The following is a 19,892-nucleotide window of genomic DNA, read 5'->3' on the forward strand; positions in this document are numbered from 1 at the left end:
TCAAACTAGCTTCATACAAACTACATACAGTTGCCCTTTGATAAGAGTTACATATGAGTAAATTCCATTGAATTTATATATTAGTTTTAATATATTTGCTCAGCACTTCTGCAGAATCCTTTGCACAGTCCTTTAAGACCCTCTTTCATCCTTAGTCTGACTTTTCGTAGAAGAGAGAATTGTCCTTGTTAGATAGGAATGTGGCGGTAGAAGTGATAAGGCAGAGGCAGATGCTGAATGCTTCTTTCAGCATCTTGTTTGTATTCCACAAGTGCAGAGAAAAAAACAGACAATAGGGAGGTGGGCAGCAAGTCCTTGAAATTATCGGAAGGACAGATTGTTCTGTGTGATATTGTTAGCAATTAATAGAGGCAATAGATGTCTCCTTGAAAAGAGCAAAAGTGTACAATTATAGGAGAGTTGTAGTAAATTGCTTCTCTTAAAGGGATCGTTCTTTTGTCATATAAATCAAATTATCTTTCATTGTCATATCCAGCAATTCAGTGGCTGAGAATTGGTATTCCTCTGCTGAAACAAAGCCTGTATTCTGCAGATGGAACATATGATGTTATTTTATCAAAGCAAATGTTTAGAAACCAGCAGTACTTTCTTTTTGAGCGTCACTGCAACACTTCTTTCTGCTATTTGGGCTCTTTCTCCCAGCGTATTTCTTTTGTCTCACTTTTGCAGTTTCAGTGAAGGAAGAACCCGAACCTGAAGTGCGGATGGTCAATGGAAAACCCAAAAAAATCCGAAAGCCCCGCACAATTTACTCTAGTTACCAGCTGGCTGCTTTGCAAAGGCGATTCCAAAAGGCGCAGTACCTGGCGTTGCCAGAGAGGGCAGAGTTGGCTGCACAACTTGGACTGACCCAGACTCAGGTAAAACTTTAGAAACAGGAAAGAAGGCTCATCACAAGACAGAAAAAGTGCTCGTGCAGTTTTGTTTAGCCTTTCATCTTTGTTTTGGGAACACGAGTGTAAAGAAATGTAGATCATTGAAACTCCAACAAAATTTTAGAGTGCTGCAAAATGCAGTGCTTTAGACCTTCAAAATTAGGAAAAAATCCAGTGTATTTTGAAAAAGTAAAAGGCCAAGTTAAATAAAAAGCCAAGGATAACATAATTAGTTTCAGATACTCTGCCTAACATTATTATTATTATTATTATTATTATTACTATTATTATTATTATTACTATTATTATTACTATTATTATTATTATTATTATTATTATTATTATTATTATTATTATTATTATTATTATTTCATAATGTTTTGGGGTTTACACACTGGTTGAACTGAATTCAAATTGGTTCACCTACTTCTAGTTATTAAAGTTCCTCCAATATATTCATTCTCTTTTCATTACATTTTGAAAATGATTTTTCCATATTTGTCTTCTCACTTCTTTAAATATGTTACTTTATGTGTACATGTGGTTTAAAAACAAAACAGTATATTATCTTTCAGGACTGTTAACCATTTACAACAGATAACTCTTTGCATGCTGAGAAGTAAAAATGTGTGAATTTTATGATAACACAATAATGACTTAGGATGAAGGGGATCACAGAAATGAGGTGGTGAGTTCCTCTGTTGTCATATGGAAGACAAACATGATGTCTTTTACGATGACAATAATTCTAATTAGAGAAAGCATGAGCTGTCATAGATACAAAATGTAATAATAGAACCACAGTAAGCAAGCTGGGACAGAACAAAGATGGGAAGGAGTGAAGTCATTTTTCTCTGTCCTTTTAGCCCTGTAGCCTACTTGTATCTGGCTGAGACCCAAAGATCCAGAATGGTATGCTGACTAGCCAGAGAGACGAAGAAGCATTGCTGCAGGAAACATGTGGGTGGGGCAAGGCAACCTACAGTATGTGTTTTGGCAGGTTCTCCCTTTTTTCCTCCTGAAGCTAACTGAGCTTAGGCCAAGAGAATTGATGACTGTGAGAAGGAAGTTGGCTTGAGTGGAAAAAGAACTCATTGTTAGTCTTTAGATGAACATCAGTGAGCCAACTGGTTATTGTAGGCCTCGGTGAGTCTAAGGGCTGCTAGTTGCCAATTAACAGAAGGAACGATATTCTATGTACTATGTTTTTATTTACTGTGTATACATTTTTTTTTTAAAAAAAGAGAAGTCCTTTGCACCTTGAAAGGGGCCTCAAACTCCCATTCTACAATGCAGGAACTACGTTTGAAAGACAGTTAAAATGCAGAAAAAGATGACTTCACTTTCCAGAGTTGGGTTGAAGAGGGAATCTTAGGAAGACCCTATTTCTATGCAAGCTCCACTTGTTGAATGTCCCTCTTCTTGCTTAGCTGTGTCAAGAGCTGTTAATGGTGAGAAGACATGGCTTCTTTGCCACCTCTCTGCCTGGTAAATAACAACTCACCTGGGGCCAGCCATAGTGCAGGTTAAGCTGAGAATGGAACTCTGGATTCTCATCCAGGAGTGTCTCACTCAGGATCCCTCTGGATCTTCTGGACTGCAGTTCCCAGTTTCTCTAGCAGGTCTCACTGGTACAGACATTGCCCTATTTTTTTTTTTTTTTTAAAAAATAGAAGCCGAAGAGTTATTGTATCACTGTATTAAATTTTCAGATTTGAATGATATTTTATTTTTTATTGCCTCGGAGCAAAGTTACAATCTTTTGCAAAATTACTTGGAAGCAATTAAGATGCAGAAAAGTTCTGGGAAATCATGAATAGATACATGAGTCTGCAATCTTAGTACATTTACTTCGGAGCCTAGCTACTCAAAGTCAGTGGGATGTATTTCCAAACAAGCATGGATAAGATCTGTCAGACTGAAAATATTTCTAAAGTTCTTCATTTTGCTTGATAAGAGCTAAAACAATAAGGTAATATATATAGAGAAAAGAACACTGTCTTTTTAAAGTAACATTCGATATTCATCTTTCCTTAGAAAAAATCTTAATAGTCGCACTAAAGTAAAACAGTCCTAAAGCCAAAATAGAAATACTACTTTTCATACTACATGAAACCATTCAGAAAAGAATACTAACTTCATTTGTGATTATATAGACATTGCCCAGGAATAAACCTAAAAATAAGTAATTCTTACTTTCAGTGATATCTCTATTTGGGGAATGTAGGCAGAATTGGGAATAGCATTTTTTTTATCAGAAAAGTAGTGGAAAGAAAACTATCTAATTTTCCAAAGCAAGACCTCAGGGGCTGGGTTCCCACATACTAAACAGTGGCTGGCTTAACCTGAGGGTGGGGTTTTGTTTTTTTTAAAAAAAGTTTTAATTGGTGACTTAGCTGTGTATTCATTTGGTTAATTTATATGCCAGTGTATTGTGAGAACTCAGAAAATGGATTAATTGAATACTGAAGCATACATAAACCTAGCCAGTAGGCACCCAAGTTTTCACTATAATTATAAATGTTTTTAAAATACATAAATACCTTCTTGCTACATCCAATGGATAATAAAGCAAGATGCATCTTTCACTGTTCCCTTTGGCTTTATTCAAGGATACACTGAACTATGAACTAATTGAACTGATTAATTTTACACGACTACATTGACAATTTTATTTTAGCCTGACATGTTGTAAGAGCCCAAGCTACTTGTCTCTACTATATAGGCAATTTGCAATCCAGAGAAAATTAATGGTCCCCTCTCATTTATCCTAATATTCAGTCAACTAATTCAAGATGAAGCAAAAACAATATGAAACAAAAACAGGAAAAACAGAAGGAACAACAAACATACACCATCCCCAAACAAACTCTTATATTTTCATCTGTAGCCCTTGATGCTGTAAATGAAGTTGTATGGCCCCAAAGTGAAACAGGATCACAAGTTTAGGAGCTTAGTACAGTACAAGGCTAAAACTAAATGGCTCTGAAAATTCCCTTTAATAAATGAATAAATATATATGAGGCTAGACATACCATATCTTGCCTGCAAAAATTCAGGCAACCATAAGAGAGCAGCAACGAGATACAAGAAGCTTTACTGCCATCTAGTAGTCATCCAGTTTAATGCTGCCTAGATATGCCTACATGAAAGAAATAGAAAAATAATACATAACGCTGGATTGCCAAAGAGTGACTCCTTAGGCAGGGATGAAATCAGGGTAAAATATACTTTTTGATTGTCAGGGTTTAACTTTTAATCAGAATGTCATTCAATAATAACATAAAAGTTATAATACAATTAAAATATTTTTTTAAAAAAACCTAATCTGAGCCTATCTTCACTGTATTCTTTAGAGCCGAGTCTTAGAATCTATAAAATTATATGAAAAGTATCACCTATCTCAAGAATGCCCTTTTCACCATTCATTTTTTGCAGATTGTTCTCAAATAACTTGAATTAGACGGTCATCTTAGATTTTAAATATTTAACACACTTCTATAAAAAGAAATCCATATGAGTAATATGTGTATTTATATTTAATTCCATAGCTATCTAGCAAATATCCTCAAAGTAAAATATTAGATGTCTGTCCTTTTCTGAGTCCTGGATATGTTTGCTTGGAATTACATTAGATAATAATGTACTTTGCACTGCCTTACTGGATTGAAATAATCATTAGCTGGATCTGGACATAGTCATGAACAACGCATCTTTTGAATGGAATAGGATTTAGATTAATCACAACTTATTTGAAGTCCATTTATTATAATGGATCTATTCTAAACATGATTTGATCTGGATCTCATTCACTATGTTCAGTGAGCCTTGTTCCAGTGGTGGGATTCAAATATGTGAACAATCGGTTCTCTGTGTGGATGCCGCTTCCGGAAGTCCATTCTGGGCCTGGGCAACAAAAAATTAGCTACTGGTTCTGTCGAAGTGGTGGGAACTGGCTGAATCCCACCACTGCCTTGTTCCCAAGTAAGTATGAAGAGGACTATAGCCTTCCTTTAAATCAATGTTTCTCAAACTTTTAAGATTGCAACTTTTGGGGAAAGTACCCACAATACATTTCTATCATTTTATAAGTGCCCAAAGCACTCTTTTAAGCCAGTGTTTCTCAACCTTGGCAATTTTCAGATGTGTGGACTTCAACTCCTAGAATTTCCAGCCAACATGGTCTGCAGCCAAGCAGAATCCCCCAGCCAGCAAAGTCTGCACATCTTAAAAGTTGCCAAGTTAAAAAACATCAACTTAAATAGAGGATTAGGAAATAAGATTTAGTGTTTCATTTTAAATGATGGAAAGTTCCTTTTAGTTCAGAGTTCAGGGTTTTTGTACTATTCATTTGACTTTCTCACATTAGTAGTAGCCATCATGGTCAACATCAGGGTTGGTTGGAATCATAGAATGACATAAGAAATGCTCAGGGCATCATTTTAAGACACAGTATTGATAAACTGGTAGGTAGGTCCACCAAAAAGAAAAAAAAAAGCGAAGTCTTCTGAATGACTCTTATAAAAACCAAAGGAATTCTCTCTCCTACAGAAGTTCCTGCTGGTATAGTTTAATTTGGCAGTGGTTGGCATTTGCAGAAGATTGATTGAAAGATCACAACATATTTAGGTTATGTTAATAGGATGGTGCAAATGACTATTTCTTTTCTGATTTCCCCCCTCCCTCCCTCCTCCCCCTCTCTCCTACAAATATAGCCAGAGTTAAAGCAGGTTTTTTTTTCATTGTCCTGAGTACATTCTTTGAGAAATAGGTTACAGAGGGTGTAAAATATGAGAAATGTACCACCTTCATCCTGATATAACTTGCTTTTCAAAAAATTTCCAGAATAGGAGGAGAAAAGCAACCGAGAAAGAATGAGACTGGGATCTGTTTCATATTAGACAAATTTAACTAATTAATTGCACATAAATTGTGTTAGTGAGACCTCAGCAGGTTGAAGGTGTCAGCAGGTAAATCCATTTGTGAGAATGAGTTTTTCTTTTCTCAATCACAATTCAGAAAATGGGAGGGTGGTTCCCAAAGTAGAAAGGTATCATTTATCATAAGCTTGGATTTTAGGCAAACCTAGCTTTAGTTCTGTGGAGAAGTTATCGCTTAATGAATGTGAGGAAAACTAAAGTCTTTGGACTCCTATTAAAATATTCCAGGCTTTTGTCAAATGCTCACTCACTATGCTCAACACAATATTCTTAAACAGCTGTAAACCAAACATCATGTGTGATTGGTGATACATATACGCACACACCCAACAGAGTTAACTTCCTCTGTTTCAGCTCCCACATTCACACATGAAGCTGTCTTGTGTGTCATCCTCTCCCACAAGCCTTCCCTCCTAAGCAGGTCATGAGGGGCTGGTTAAGAAGCTGGACTGGAATGTGGAGCCAGCCAAGCACCCTGAGGACAACAAGGCTGCTTAATTGCTTTGATCTAAATTAAGGGAGCAAGTTGGCGTGCTTCCGGATTCTGATAGGTCAAGAGCATAGCATAGTGGTGGCAACCTGACACATCGAAAATTGTACCCAACAAAATACTCTCGGGGTGTACAGATGAGTTTTTGTTCCTACAAACACAAACTGCCCCATGACAGTCAGGAAGGAATTTTCCCCGAGGGTCACCGTGGTCACTGACCCAAGTTCTTTTTTCTAGACTTTTTTTTGGGGGGGAGGCAGGAGGTGGCCTGATGCTTTGCTCATTTGTCTGAATCATCTGAAGTTTTTCCCATACGGGACTGGTTTTGTTCCTGTTGAATATGAGATAGCCATGTGATTGTCAAAGCAAGAATTTCCTCTCCTCTTCTGGTGACCACCAGAGAAAAATTGCATTTTTTCCATGTTTAGCTTGCTTGAATCGTCTTACACAATGCTGAATTAAATGTACTATATCTACTATTTGCCTAAATACATTGTCTAGTGTGAATTCCATAATCCAACATCCTCCAGAGGTATTAGAATATACTTACAGCATCTATGACAAATGAGATGTAGTCCCTCACTTTGGTGTCATAAGCTTCTCTAGTGGTTTGCTGAACTTGGAGTAAAAAAAAAAGTCAACTTTAGTCTTGTGGAATATTCATTTTAATATTTATAGAGATTCTCAATCATGCAGGTCATGGTTGTCCCAAAGATGCTTTTCCAAAAGACAACTGGACTTCCTTGATTTATTCTTGAAAATGTTTCGCTTCTCATCCAAGAAGCTTCTTCAGTTCTGGATGAGAAGCAAATAAACCAAGAAAGTCCAGCTGACTTTTGGAAAGGCACCAAAGGATTCATTTTAACAGAACTCCCCTAACTCCATCAGTCAGAGTGTTTGCTAGCTTCAAATACTCATAATTAAATAATTATGAATCTGAAAATCTGTTCTGAGGTCAGAACTGTATGAAGTTTATTGTCTTTTTATATATTTTCCACCCGTCACCCACCCCCAATTTTAGTTTCTTTAAATTTTCATTTCTGTACTAAATTTATGTTAGACATTTTATTACTTCTATTGTTAAATTATTGGGAATCAGAAATTTTTGTCATTGAACTGACCCTCGCCCAATAGATTGGCTTTTTTCCAACAAAAGCAAAAGTCCCATGAATGTGTATAATCTAAATCATAATGTAGACCTACAGTGAAGAGTGCATTAATTTCATATTTTGCAAATTAATATGTAGTTCACTGGCCAAATATTTCTTGTTTTCCCTGCCCAAATTTTATACTGCCAGTAGTGTTTTTCTGCAAGTATTGCCAAGATGCACAGGCTGCGAGTTTTTGACGTGTCTTAATTAAAATATATCAATATATACTATGGAAGTCTCATCACTTCCATCCTAATTTGGTAGGAACTTTTCTAAGGTCACATTTTAGAAAATGAAAGAAATACCCAGAATGTAGTTTTCTTTGGACATGAGGGGGAGCTCTTTCTTTAATCTTATAAATTTCAATGATATCTCTGAGTCTATCAGTTGTCCTTCCACTTCTGATTTAGTATTTTCCCTTCTGGTTTTTTTTTTACTATCTCACATGCATGCATGCATGCTTGCATACACTCATATGGTTTAGCGTAGTTCCTCCCTTTGTATATTTTTCACCCTCTAAAATGGAACACTAGTGGAAGAATCATGTATTAATTGCAGTTCGTTTACTAGAAAAATATTCTGACACATTGTACCTTTCCAGTTTGAGCAGAAGTAGATTTGATGCACTTTACTTGAACTAAAAAGGTCAAGAAATGCATTTTACCTTTTGTTTGGGTTTTGATAGTTGAAGTCCACACATATAAAAAGTATGAGACTGGATATTGTTCCTCAGTTATTAACAAATTGTGAGGATTTTGGTTTATTTCAGATTAAATCATCTGATCCGTTCTTGTGAGTTCACAATCCTATCCTGTTGCAGGTTAAGGAATTATCAGCCAGTCAGTATAGCTGCAATTTAATTGACTGCTCAAAATAAAAACTTGCCAATTCCATAGCAATAGCACTTATATGCCACTTCACAGTGCTTTTACAGCCCTCTCCAAGCAGCTACAGAGTCAGCATATTGCCCCCAACTGTTTGGGTCCTCATTTGGAAGGATGGAAGGCTGAGTCAATCTTGAGCCAGTCAGGTTCTTCCATTGATTACCAACTGCGGAGAGATTTCCCGTGTCTCCAGAAGAACTATGGGTGTTTCTCAGTTAAACAAAACAGACTTTGTTTCCAAGTCTTCCTGCTTCCTTGTTCTGATTAGGAAGAGTTTCTGTCTCTACTATCTTTGATCCTTTATTCTTTCTTCCTACCCGCCACCCACTTTCTTTTGTTTTACTTATACTCTTTCTCTAGAGTGATATGTAGATGGAGCCACACAACTTTACAATGGAATTGGGAAGATCTCCAGTCAGCTAGGCCATTATTCCAGCCCTGCCCTAAGTTTCATCATAGCAGTCTTCCCAATACCAAGGTTTAGCATCCTTGAAAGACTTGTAAAACCTTTTGAGCAAGCTTTTATCACCTGACTTTTTTGCAATGACCCACAATTCCCTGCTTCTTTTATTACATCGGTTGGTAGACCATTTTAGAAATTAAGATGTAGTTCCACTTTTCAAAAGGAATGGGGGATAGGCTTATTTTCTTCTACACATTCCTGGAAGGAGTTTAGAGCAGAGATCAGCTTATGCCTGTGATTTAATCTCACAAACTTTCTGCATTTTAGGATTAGATTGAGGAATAGTACTTAGATTCACTATTTATGCTAAGTCAAAACTAAACAAAACAAAGTGTTGCCAGCATGCTCTCTACAGTCAGGCATAATTGTAGTTCATGGTTTAGTGCAATCTGTGAATCCATATTCTGAATCTGATCTATGAACTATCTAATCCAGTCTTTCCTAGAACTAAGAACTAGAACTAAGGAGAAACTTCCTGACAATTAAAACAATTAATCAGTGGAACAACCTGCCTCCAGAAGTGGTGAATGCTCCAATACTGGAAGTTTTTAAGAAGAGACTGGACAGCCATTTGTCTGAAATGGTATAGGGTTTCCTGCCAGAGGACTAGATGACCTCCAAGGTCCCTTCCAACATCATCATCATCGTCATCGTTGTCGTCATTGTTGTTGTTATATCTGAAAATACCAGAATTTGAGCCTGTTACCTGTTTCATGAAAAGTCTACAGAGCTCTTCTTGAACTGAACAAATAATACTTTTCCTTGTGTTGATGGAGGAAATGCAGAGGTTTATCTTTGGTGGGAAAGGACTGGCTTAGAATAGGATAGAATAAATGCAGTCTATTCTACAAATTAAAATAATTTGTAGATAATAATAATAATTTTCTCTCTTTCAGGTGAAAATTTGGTTCCAGAATCGAAGATCTAAATTTAAGAAATTGTACAAAAATGGAGAGGTCCCCTTGGAACACAGCCCAAATAACAGTGACTCCATGGCTTGCAATTCTCCACCATCTCCTCCCCTCTGGGACAGTAACACTCATAATAACCCAGCCAGCAGGAGCCAAATCCCCCAGCCACTCTCTTATAACTCTCCCCCAAGCTACCTGGAAGATCACAATTCTTGGTTCCATCATCAGAATCTGAACGGGCCTCACATACAACAACAGGGACCTCCGCCCACTTCTGGCTCTATGCATCACCCATCTCCAGGGCCTCCTCCCAATCCTGGAGCGGTTTATTAACCTCCTTTCCCTCCTCAATGAAACAGGTGGAGCAGGAAAAAAGGAATGAGGGAGAGGGAGACAGAGAGGGAGAAGCAAACAGAAGGCAACAAGTTAAAACTCTTTGATATGTTTCACAGGGCACGCACACATTCCATCTCATCTCAGGAACAAGTGAACTGCAGCAGGGCTAAGACATTAGGGGAGACCATGGAGTGGGGGGGTAAAGAAATGTGAAAGGGAGAGAAACATCTTGCAGCCCGTGTTGTATCTCAATCAAATCGGTTTCATCAAAGACTCTGTTACCCACTTCCTGGATGATTTATCTCTGGGCTAATTGTTCCCAATCTCCACCATCAGCTTTGTTTACAAGACATGGTTGGATGGCTCTCAGCATGGTTAGAGAAGAGCAAAGAGCTGCATGGCAAAGGAGAAAAAAATCCTTCTTTTCTTTTGGTTTTATTTTGTTTTATTTGTTGATGACCTCCCCAAGCAGAGTGGTTTTGAGAGGTATCAACTTCATGTGTCTTTTGAAAGATTGGTATGCCTGCAAATACCAATCAATTATTGATGCTTATGACAGGAATAGGCTTGAGTTATTAGTTACCCATGCAGTTGGGAATGGGAACAATGTAAGATATCCAACTCTTTCTCATTTTTACACACCACCTTGGAAATACTGTCCTACTAGAAATTATAGCAACGTTCTACATAATGAAAGGGAAAGGTAGATGTCAACAACTATTAATGTGATAGATTTTGTAATCACTTTAGGATTAAAGTCACTTCATAGTCAGGTAGATGTTATACAAAACTGGTCAGTATGTAGTGTTAATTTACAGTAGTGCTACTGGCTAGCACAGAAAAAGGGTGAAGGAACCCAGAAAAAAAGCTATATTGGCCTTACCAATGTTTATTTTGGATTTATACTGAATGCACTCTATGGGATTTATTGCAGATTAAAAAGAAAAAGAAAAAAAACCTTTGTACTGTTTTTTCATCTGGTGATGGAAAAGAAAAAAGTGATCTCAGTTATATACTAGCCCTAGTTAATAGTCTTGTCTTGAGTGTTTGGGCAGATACTTCATACCATAAAAACAAAGGAAGAATTCTAATACACAAGAGAACACAAAAAAAATCTGATCTCCTTTATAATTCTCAACACATACTGTTAAACCAACGGGTTTTTTTGACGATTGTTCTTTTTTAATAAACTCTAGTAGCCTGATTTACTTAACATTAAATCACAATTCATGGTTAACAAACCAGAATTCCTGGCTTCATTCAACATGCTAAACCAGAGCCTAGGCCAGGGGCAGGCAACCTTGGCTCTTTTATGACTCGTGGACTTCAACTCCCAGAATTCCTGAGCCAGCTATTACAGACTATTACAGTGCAGATAGTCCTTCAGCACAACTGAGCACAAAATTTCTGTTACTAAGTAATAGTTTTTAAGTGAGCTTTGCCCCATTTTAAGAACTTTCTTGCCATAGCTGTTAAGTGAATTACTGCACTTATTTAGTTAGTAACATCTAACACAGTTGTAAGGTGAAAAAGTCCCCATTGACTTTTTTTTGTCAGAAGGTCGCAAAAAGTGATCACATGACCCAAGGACACTCATATCATCAATATGAGTCAGCTGCCAAATGGCTGAATTTTGATCACACAACCAATGCGATGATTGTGTGAAAAACAGTTATAAGTCCCTTTTTTCTATGCCGTTGTAACTTTGTATAATCACTAAACAAAAGGTTATAAGTCGAGGACTACCTGTATGGGGTCACACAAGGTAAAATACATGGTGTAACCATGCTTTGCCCAATTAACCATCATGGATTCATGCAAAATAGTAAATGATAGTAAATAACAAACTACCAGAGCTGGGTTTGTATGGCAATCTAAGTTAAAATCAACCAAAGCATAAACCTTAGCACAATTGTGTAAATACGACTTAGGCTAATATGTGAACCATTTTGATGCTCTTCATTCAACTGATAAGTTACATTGTGGAAGTGCTAATTATACATAGAATTGGGACATCAAAGATATGGATTCTCTGCTCCAGGCCAAGTATAGGTTGACAAAGGTATCAAGGAATGGAAAGGCCATGAAGAGGGGGGGGGAAAGTGTCAGTGTCATCATCATAGGTAACTCCAGGTATACAATAGAGTAAGGCTACATATTCATTACTTCATTTCTTGAATTTGAGCCCATTGATACAATGGAATTTGTTTTCGTGCAAGTATGAGGAGTGCACTGAACGAATCCTGATTTTTGCTTTGGTCAAACACAAAAATCTGACAACATGATGCGGGGGGGGGGGGGGGAGAGAATATCGCCAAAGCTTCTTTGCTGTCTTGGTCTCTGCTTATTCCAGCTTCAAACAAGAGTTACTTCAGGTTGGAATTTAGAAATATTCCAAAGAATAAAAATAAGACACGCATTGGATTTCAGTTAAAAAACTGACCTTCATTTAGGGTTTTTTTTTAATGATGCAGGAGAAATATTTTATTTAAAAGTTAGGGAGATATTTAAAATACTTCAGAATAATTTAAGTTATTTTTTAAAAATAAAGTAAAAGTTGTGTGTTGCTCTAAAGTCATTTTAAGGTATTGTCAAAGAGGAAAGTTTGTTTTTTAAAGCAAATGCCAGAACAAATCCATCTTGGATAGTTTTTAAATAAAGCTGTGTGGAGTTTTTTTAAAAAAAGAAGAAGAAGAAGAAGAAGAAGAAGAAGAAGAAGAAGAAGAAGAAGAAGAAGAAGAAGAAGAAGAAGAAGAAGAAGAAGAAGAAGAAGAAGAAGAAGAAGAAGAAGAAGAAGAAGAAGAAGAAGAAGAAGAAGAAGAAGAAGAAGAAGAAGAAGAAGAAGAAGAAGAAGAAGAAGAAGAAGAAGAGCTACAATTTGAATAAGCAATCTCTTATGCCAGTGATAGCAAACCTTTTAGAGACCCAGTGCCCAAACTGCAACCCAAAACCCACTTATTTATCACGGTGTGCTGGGTGGGCATGGCTGCGGTGGTCATGGCAGACTAGGTGGGCGGGGCCAGGGTGGTGGGGGCCAGTCCCTTGCCATCTCCGGGGCACGGCAGATGTGCCCACAGAGAGGGCTCTGAATGTCGCCTCTGGCACGTGTGCCATAGGTTCGCCACCACTTTTTATGCTGTACTGTGTCAGGGTTCATATTTATGTTGCCTGGTATAATAAATAAGGAGAGTAGGGTGAGGGGAATGTATATATGGCTTTGTATGAAACTTATTTTAAATTAAAAAAAACTTTTTTCTTTTTTTAGATCTTAGGGAAATTTTAAAAAAATCATTTCATAGAGATGGAAACTTTGCTTGAGATTCCTTTTTCCTTTGGTAGCAAACAGAACATTTCTGTATAATATTAATAAAATATCTTTTTGAACTTCACCAAATAATTTTTATTTTTTTTTGCTTAAGCAGCTATGGTTGAGGACTATGGATTTTGTAAATGTAGATCCAGAAACATTCTTTTCTTCCTCAAAATTATCATTCCAGGATGATATTTTTCAGACTCCGCATAAAATATTTTAGCATATGCCATATGGTATATGGGGGTCTACATGGAATCTATGAAAAAAGATATGGAAGCATGGTGATTTGAATAATCATGCACTTGATGTCCTTAACCTGATGCTATATAGATCTATTGGTCTACAAATCCCAGAAATTCCAAATAGAATTTGAGGTGTTAGCACAGTGATGGCGAACCTTTTAGAGACCGAGTGCCCCAAAACAAGCCCGCCCCTGCTCTGCCCCCGCTCCACCCCCACTCTTCCCACCCACAGGGCCACTCACCATAGATCGCCCAGGCAGCCTTGCAGCCCCATGGCGGCCACGCCCTCCACCTGCACCCCACAGCATCATCTGCACATGATGGGGCGTGAGGGCGGAGTCTTGCCCCTGCTGCCCAGCTGCCATGTGCTTGGCTGCGCTGCTCTGTGTAGGCTGCGCCTGGGGGAGCCTCTCCTCCAGGCAGGCTGCTGGTGAGGGGGTTGTGGGGGAGGCAGGGCTGGGGCAACAGCATGCATGCCCACAGAGGGGGCTCTGAGTGCCACCTCTGACACATGTGCCATAGGTTGGCCACCATGTGTTGGCACATCTGGAAACTAACCATTTGGAAGCATGGCTTTTCTATTCATCCTAGCAGTGTCAGAAATGTAATCATAATCTTTTACTTGCAGGGACATCTCAGCAATTGTGATGGAGGTGGTGTGGGAGCATATTCCAAATGCCATGGGCAGAAGATTCTGGGCTTAAGACATCACGCGCTTAGTTAACTTTATGAAATTCACTCTGCCTTGTGTAGGCAGTAGTGTTCAAGAGGGGTAATAAAAATTGGATCTCAACCATTCTTCTTTTAAGATACATTTGGGAAAACAATAAGAATGGAGAAAAGTCAACCTGAACTGCCTAATCCAAAAGGTTTCCTGAAAGGATAGAAAGATAGGCTGAATCCAATTCTTTAAGACCAGATTTACTACATATTTTTTGCAGCCTTCTAGAACTTGTAGGAGTTAAAGCGGATAAAAATATTTCAAATGAAATAGACAAATCCAGTAAGACAGGTAGCACAGAAACATATCCATGGCTATTGTTGGGGTTCCTAAAATCTAACAGAGCCTGCTGCTTTCCCTAGATCTTTATTTTTTAAAATTATTATTATTTAGCTAGAGAACGTCAGGAATACAACATTGTGAATATCAAAAATGAGCATTGATGGGACTCAATAGGAAACTGAGTTGTTTTACTGAAGGCCCTAGTCAGGCTTCCATGGAAGTTCTTGAGTAAGCTCTTCAGGGCTCCTCATGAACTTTGGTTGAGCAATTGTTATCGTAAAGAAAGAGAGACATATCAGATTCCTCAACGCTGTGGGAAACTACAGTGAATGAACTTGAAGAATGGTTAAAAAAAATGGAGCAACTATGACTTGAAACTTTGAGAAGCACCAACAATGTATGTTTGTAGAAATAGATATAACTAACTGTTAACAATTCCCAGGGCATACGAATCCCCCTTTATTTTTGGATATAGAGCCATTATTTAGAATTTTGAACTATTTTATGATCGTTCTCATAAAACATTTGCCATGATGAGTTGTTTTAATCACAAAACATTGATATAATAACAGGAAAAAAAGCAAGATGCTGCAGACACCAAAACAATGTGGAATGTAAAGACATTGTTGGGCATTACATTTGTTTAAAACTGGATTTTGTTTTTGCAGCATGATAGCTTCCCCTTGATTTTGAAATTAAAAACAATCTTTAAAAATAGATAAGACAGAAGAAACTGAATAGCACAAAAGTTCATATCTTCAAGCTCTCTTACTTTACCCATTTTTTTAAAATGCAGAAGAAGCTATCATGCTGTAAAAACATGGCTACCTGAGATATTATTTGGGGGATGCAAGCTCTCAGCATATCTTTCACTGTTCACATAATAGACACCCCAGTGGTCACCCAACTAGTAGATATGGTAGCAGCAAGTAAGTCCAGAGTGACCAGAAAAACTAGTTAAAGACTATTGCCAAGAGTCAAACATATGTTGAAATTGCGGGGAAACTTTTCTATCCAGCAAATATCCTTGAAACTGATAGACAAATACCCAGAAAAGAATGCTTTAAAGATGTTTAGCAGGAAGGCTGATAGTCATTTGCTTTTTTGTTGGAATTACTGGAATATATACATTTTAAGTAGATGGGTCAAATACCAGTTTTTGACTGTGATTGACTGTGAATAGAATCACAAATTGTAATCAGGTTATGTGGAGTAGGCAGCAGAGAATGTTATCTAACTTGCAGGTCCTGAGAGGACTCTGAGCCAGTTTTGGTGTTGCTTCAGCTGAAAGCTTGGAACCACCATTGTAGAGAGGGTGTGGGTCTTCTAGAGATGTTTCCAGTATCAAACTGATTTACTAGAGAGCAAGAGTTTGGGATGCTTGGTAAGCTGATGCAAGAGGAAATTCAGATTCCTCTCCAATACATGTAGCATTAACAAATGAACAAGAATGATATTCCAGTGAAAACCTTGCTTCTTTAGATCCTAGGAATAAGGTCTTTTCTGCCTGAAGTCAAGCTCATGGCAGAAGTCTTTAGGAAAGACTGCACATTTAGGCATATTTTCTGTTTTGTTTGATTTTGAAAATTTTAGCTACGTGGATAATATCTCAGAGCTGAAGTAGCTGAAAGTTTAAGGAAGAAATGTCTACAGGCTCAGGTTCCATATGAGGTGAGATAGGTGAAGATAAGGATGATGATTTTACACACACACACACACACACACACACACACAACTAGACTCATTACATGAGGGAAAGCCAGCACATATCCAGGTAGATAATGCTAGTCATCAAAGCAATATTGTTTGTCTTTAGAATCGCTCAAGTCTATTTTGCCAACTACTTGTAAAACTCAGATTTCTTTTTCCCCCCATTGTATATACATGTAGTTCTCAACGTGTGACTACAATTGGGACTGGAACTTCCATTACTAAGTGAGATGGTTGGTCTTTTTTGCCATGGTCATTAAGTGAAGCATTCAATCCTTGCACATGGGTGTCCATGAGTTCATGCACTATACATTGGAAACATATGAAACAGTAACTCAGGTGGCATTTCTATATATCGGTATCTACTGTAACGACACATACAGAAATTTAAGAAAGAAATCTTAACAGACAAAAACAAAGCTAAACCAGTCTCATAGAATCTAACAGAATTAGGAAATGAAATTCCTTTCTCCCTCTCCTCATTCTCTCAAAAACTAAGTTATTTATCTTCTGTTGCATGTAATTTATTTCCCCCTAAAATTGGCAACTTATCTCATTTACACAAGCTACTGAGAATGGGTTGCTTTCCAGATCTGGCATAGTTTTGATTGGGTAGGGTGCATGGTATAGTCGGGAAACATTACGGAGTCCCACTTTGAATCAGAAAAGGCAAAAAAAAGTTACTTTCTTCTTCATATCTTATGAACCTACTTGGAGTGCTTTCACAAGCTATCGCTCACTCTGAACCAATGAGATAAGAAATGCCAAATTCATATTAAGTACATAATAATGGCAGACATGGACAGAAATATGTGGTTGAAGGGCTACATTGAGACAATGGAGACAAGATACTGTAGGGTTCAGCTATAATAGATCCAGCGTCCAATAACTCCTTTGGTTAGAATTTTCCTCTGTAACTAGATCTCTTTGCTCCTAGGAGTTGCCCTGTGCCTTCACATCAATGTGATGAGGAGGGATATGTATCATATATGACTTTTCCCATAGACAGGTTGACATAATGTCTTGAAACACTTTTATAGCACTACTTCTAATTGGAATACTGCAAATGGGAAGCCAGGATTCTGCCTATAGTTTCAAATAATTTCATAATCCGATATTCTAAAATAAATGATAGATTGATTACCGTATATGCCACTAGCAACTTATAAGATAGTTATTCTCCATGATGATTTGTTTCTAACCTGGTCGTTCAGGTCTTCCAACAATGCACTCACTGTTGCTGTAATTGAGTCTATCTCCCTTGTTGCTGGTCATACTCTTCTCTTTCCTTCCACTTTCCCAGTATTAGAGCCTTCTCCAGAGAGCTAAGTCTTCACATAATGTATCTGAACTAAGATAATTTGTACCTGGTCATTTGTGCCTTGAGTGAGAACTCTGGATTGATTTGTTTGATGATTTGTTTGTTTGTTATGTCTCCATGGTATTCTCAGGAGTCTTCTCCAATAGCAAAATTCAAAAACATCAATACTATCCTGCTTCTTCAAAACCTAACTTTACTTCAATAGAGTGTCACAGGAAATACGTTAGCCTGCACTTCTCCAATCCTTTTAGGTATAGACACATCACAGCATTCAAATATCTTTTCTAAGGCCTTCATGGCTAGTGTACAAAATGTTATTTGCATTTGTATTTCTAGATTGCTTGTCCTTTTACTGATAGTCTTAAAAAATTGAACACTTGTCCCTTTACTGTTGATGATTGATCCTGAAAGGAAGAACTTGCCTACTACTTTGATATTTTCATTATAAATTCTAAAATTGCATTTAGAGTGAATAAGTAAGGGAGAGTATGCAATCCTGCCTCATTTCGTTGCTAACCGGGAACCTCTCTGTTAGCCATGTTCTTCCATACTGTGGCTTCCTGACATAATAGTAGTAGTAGTAGTAGTAGTAGTAACAACAACAACAACAACAACAACAACAACAACAACAACAATAATAATAATAATAATAATAATAATAATAATAATAATAATAATAATAATAATAATAATAATAATAATAATAATAATAATAATAATAATAATAATAAAGTTGGAAGGGATCTTGGATAAGGACGATGAGATGTTCTTGGATTCCTATTTTTCTAAGGACATTTCATTGTTTGATATGTTTGATAAAATAAAATGCCTTTCTATAATCAATGAAACACGTATTGATTTCTTCTGGATATTTTTTGTCTTTCTCAATTATCCAGCATCAATTATCCAGAAATAATATCTTATGTTCTTCAGTCTTTTCAAAAGACTGCTTGAACCTCTGGCCTCTCTTTTTCTATGTTGAGCTCTAATCCATATTGGATGATCCTAAGCATTATTTTGCTAGCATGTGGAGTTAAGGATATTGTATTATAGTTTGCATATTCTGCTATGTCTCCTTTTGGGTATTGGAATGTAGGTTGACCTTTTCCAGTTTATTGGCCACTGTTATTCTCCACATTTACTGGAGATATTTTTGTCTTTTTTGTCTTTAGCTTCTCTTGTCTTCTTGGCAATTCTATGATTTGTTCTGACATCCAGCTTGTTTTCCTCTTTCTTCATATTTGGCAGCCTCTTTTCATCTTCATCCTTAACATTTTCTTTAAGTTTATTCCATAGTTCTTATGGTTCTCCATCAATAAGGTTTCAAAGTGATTCCTGATGTTCCCCTGAAATGATGACTATATTCTCAAGATCTTAATTTGGAATTTGCATATGAGCAGTCTGTGGTCTGCTTCACAGTCAACACCTGTCTACAGCTGAACTCCACTTCTTTTTAGCAATCATTTGAATGTTTGAAAACAGTGTTAGTTATAAGTAAATCATTGAAATGGCAGAAATTGGTAAGTCGGACTTTTGATTTATTTCTGTTTCCTAAGCATACAATCCATTTACATTTTCCTTCTTAATATTTCCAGTTTTGACATTTCAGTCTCCAATCATAAGCACATCCTGCATACTTGTTTTGTCAATTTCAAATTGAACTTGATCATAAAAGTCTTCAACTTTTTGTTCTTCTGTGTTGTTAGATGGAACATAAACTTGGATGATTATAATATTAAAGGGTTGTCCACAAATCTAATTGATATTATTCAGTCATTGACTGAATTGTAGCCAAGTACTGTCACTATACCCTTTCTAAGTATAAAAGCAGTGCTGTTCCTTATTTTTCATGTCCTCAGTATTTAACAATTTGATCTCCTGGCTGAAAGTGTCCAGCCCCAGCCCAATTTCAATTCACAGGTGCCTAAGATATCAATCTGCAGTCATTTCGTCTTTCAGAAATAATAGGTTATAATTCCTAATACCACAACAATCAATATAGCTTGGAATAATGAATTCTAGTACAGAACATTTGAAAATTGCCAGAGTGGTAAGAAATGGGACTAAATTATGTTGCTCCCAGTGACTCGTAAGAAGGCCAGGATTCAGATGACTATTCTTCTCCCCCCCCCAAGATTTATATATTTGCTTGATATCAATGATTATGTAGATCTGTAGCCCCCATGAAGAGACCCTAGTAAATTTGTGGACATTTTCTTTGGCTCCTGCCAG

The 19,892-nt window shown here is 37.1% G+C and overlaps 1 protein-coding gene across 1 annotated transcript in view; it reads left to right on the forward strand.

The window, feature by feature from the left end:
* The window catches only part of DLX3 (distal-less homeobox 3), a 13,679-nt gene extending 2,338 nt beyond the window's left edge, over window positions 1-11,341 (forward strand). The window contains exons 2-3 of the mRNA XM_015810417.2: window positions 691-881; window positions 9,721-11,341. Of these exons, the coding sequence (XP_015665903.1) occupies window positions 691-881; window positions 9,721-10,068 (539 nt within the window). The 3' untranslated portion in view covers window positions 10,069-11,341. The remainder of the gene's footprint in view (window positions 1-690; window positions 882-9,720) is intronic.
* Window positions 11,342-19,892: the final 8,551 nt, after the last annotated feature.

The sequence above is a fragment of the Protobothrops mucrosquamatus genome, unplaced genomic scaffold, assembly GCF_001527695.2.
Source record: "Protobothrops mucrosquamatus isolate PMUCROS unplaced genomic scaffold, P.Mucros_1.0 scaffold10, whole genome shotgun sequence".
Classification (NCBI taxonomy): domain Eukaryota; kingdom Metazoa; phylum Chordata; class Lepidosauria; order Squamata; family Viperidae; genus Protobothrops; species Protobothrops mucrosquamatus.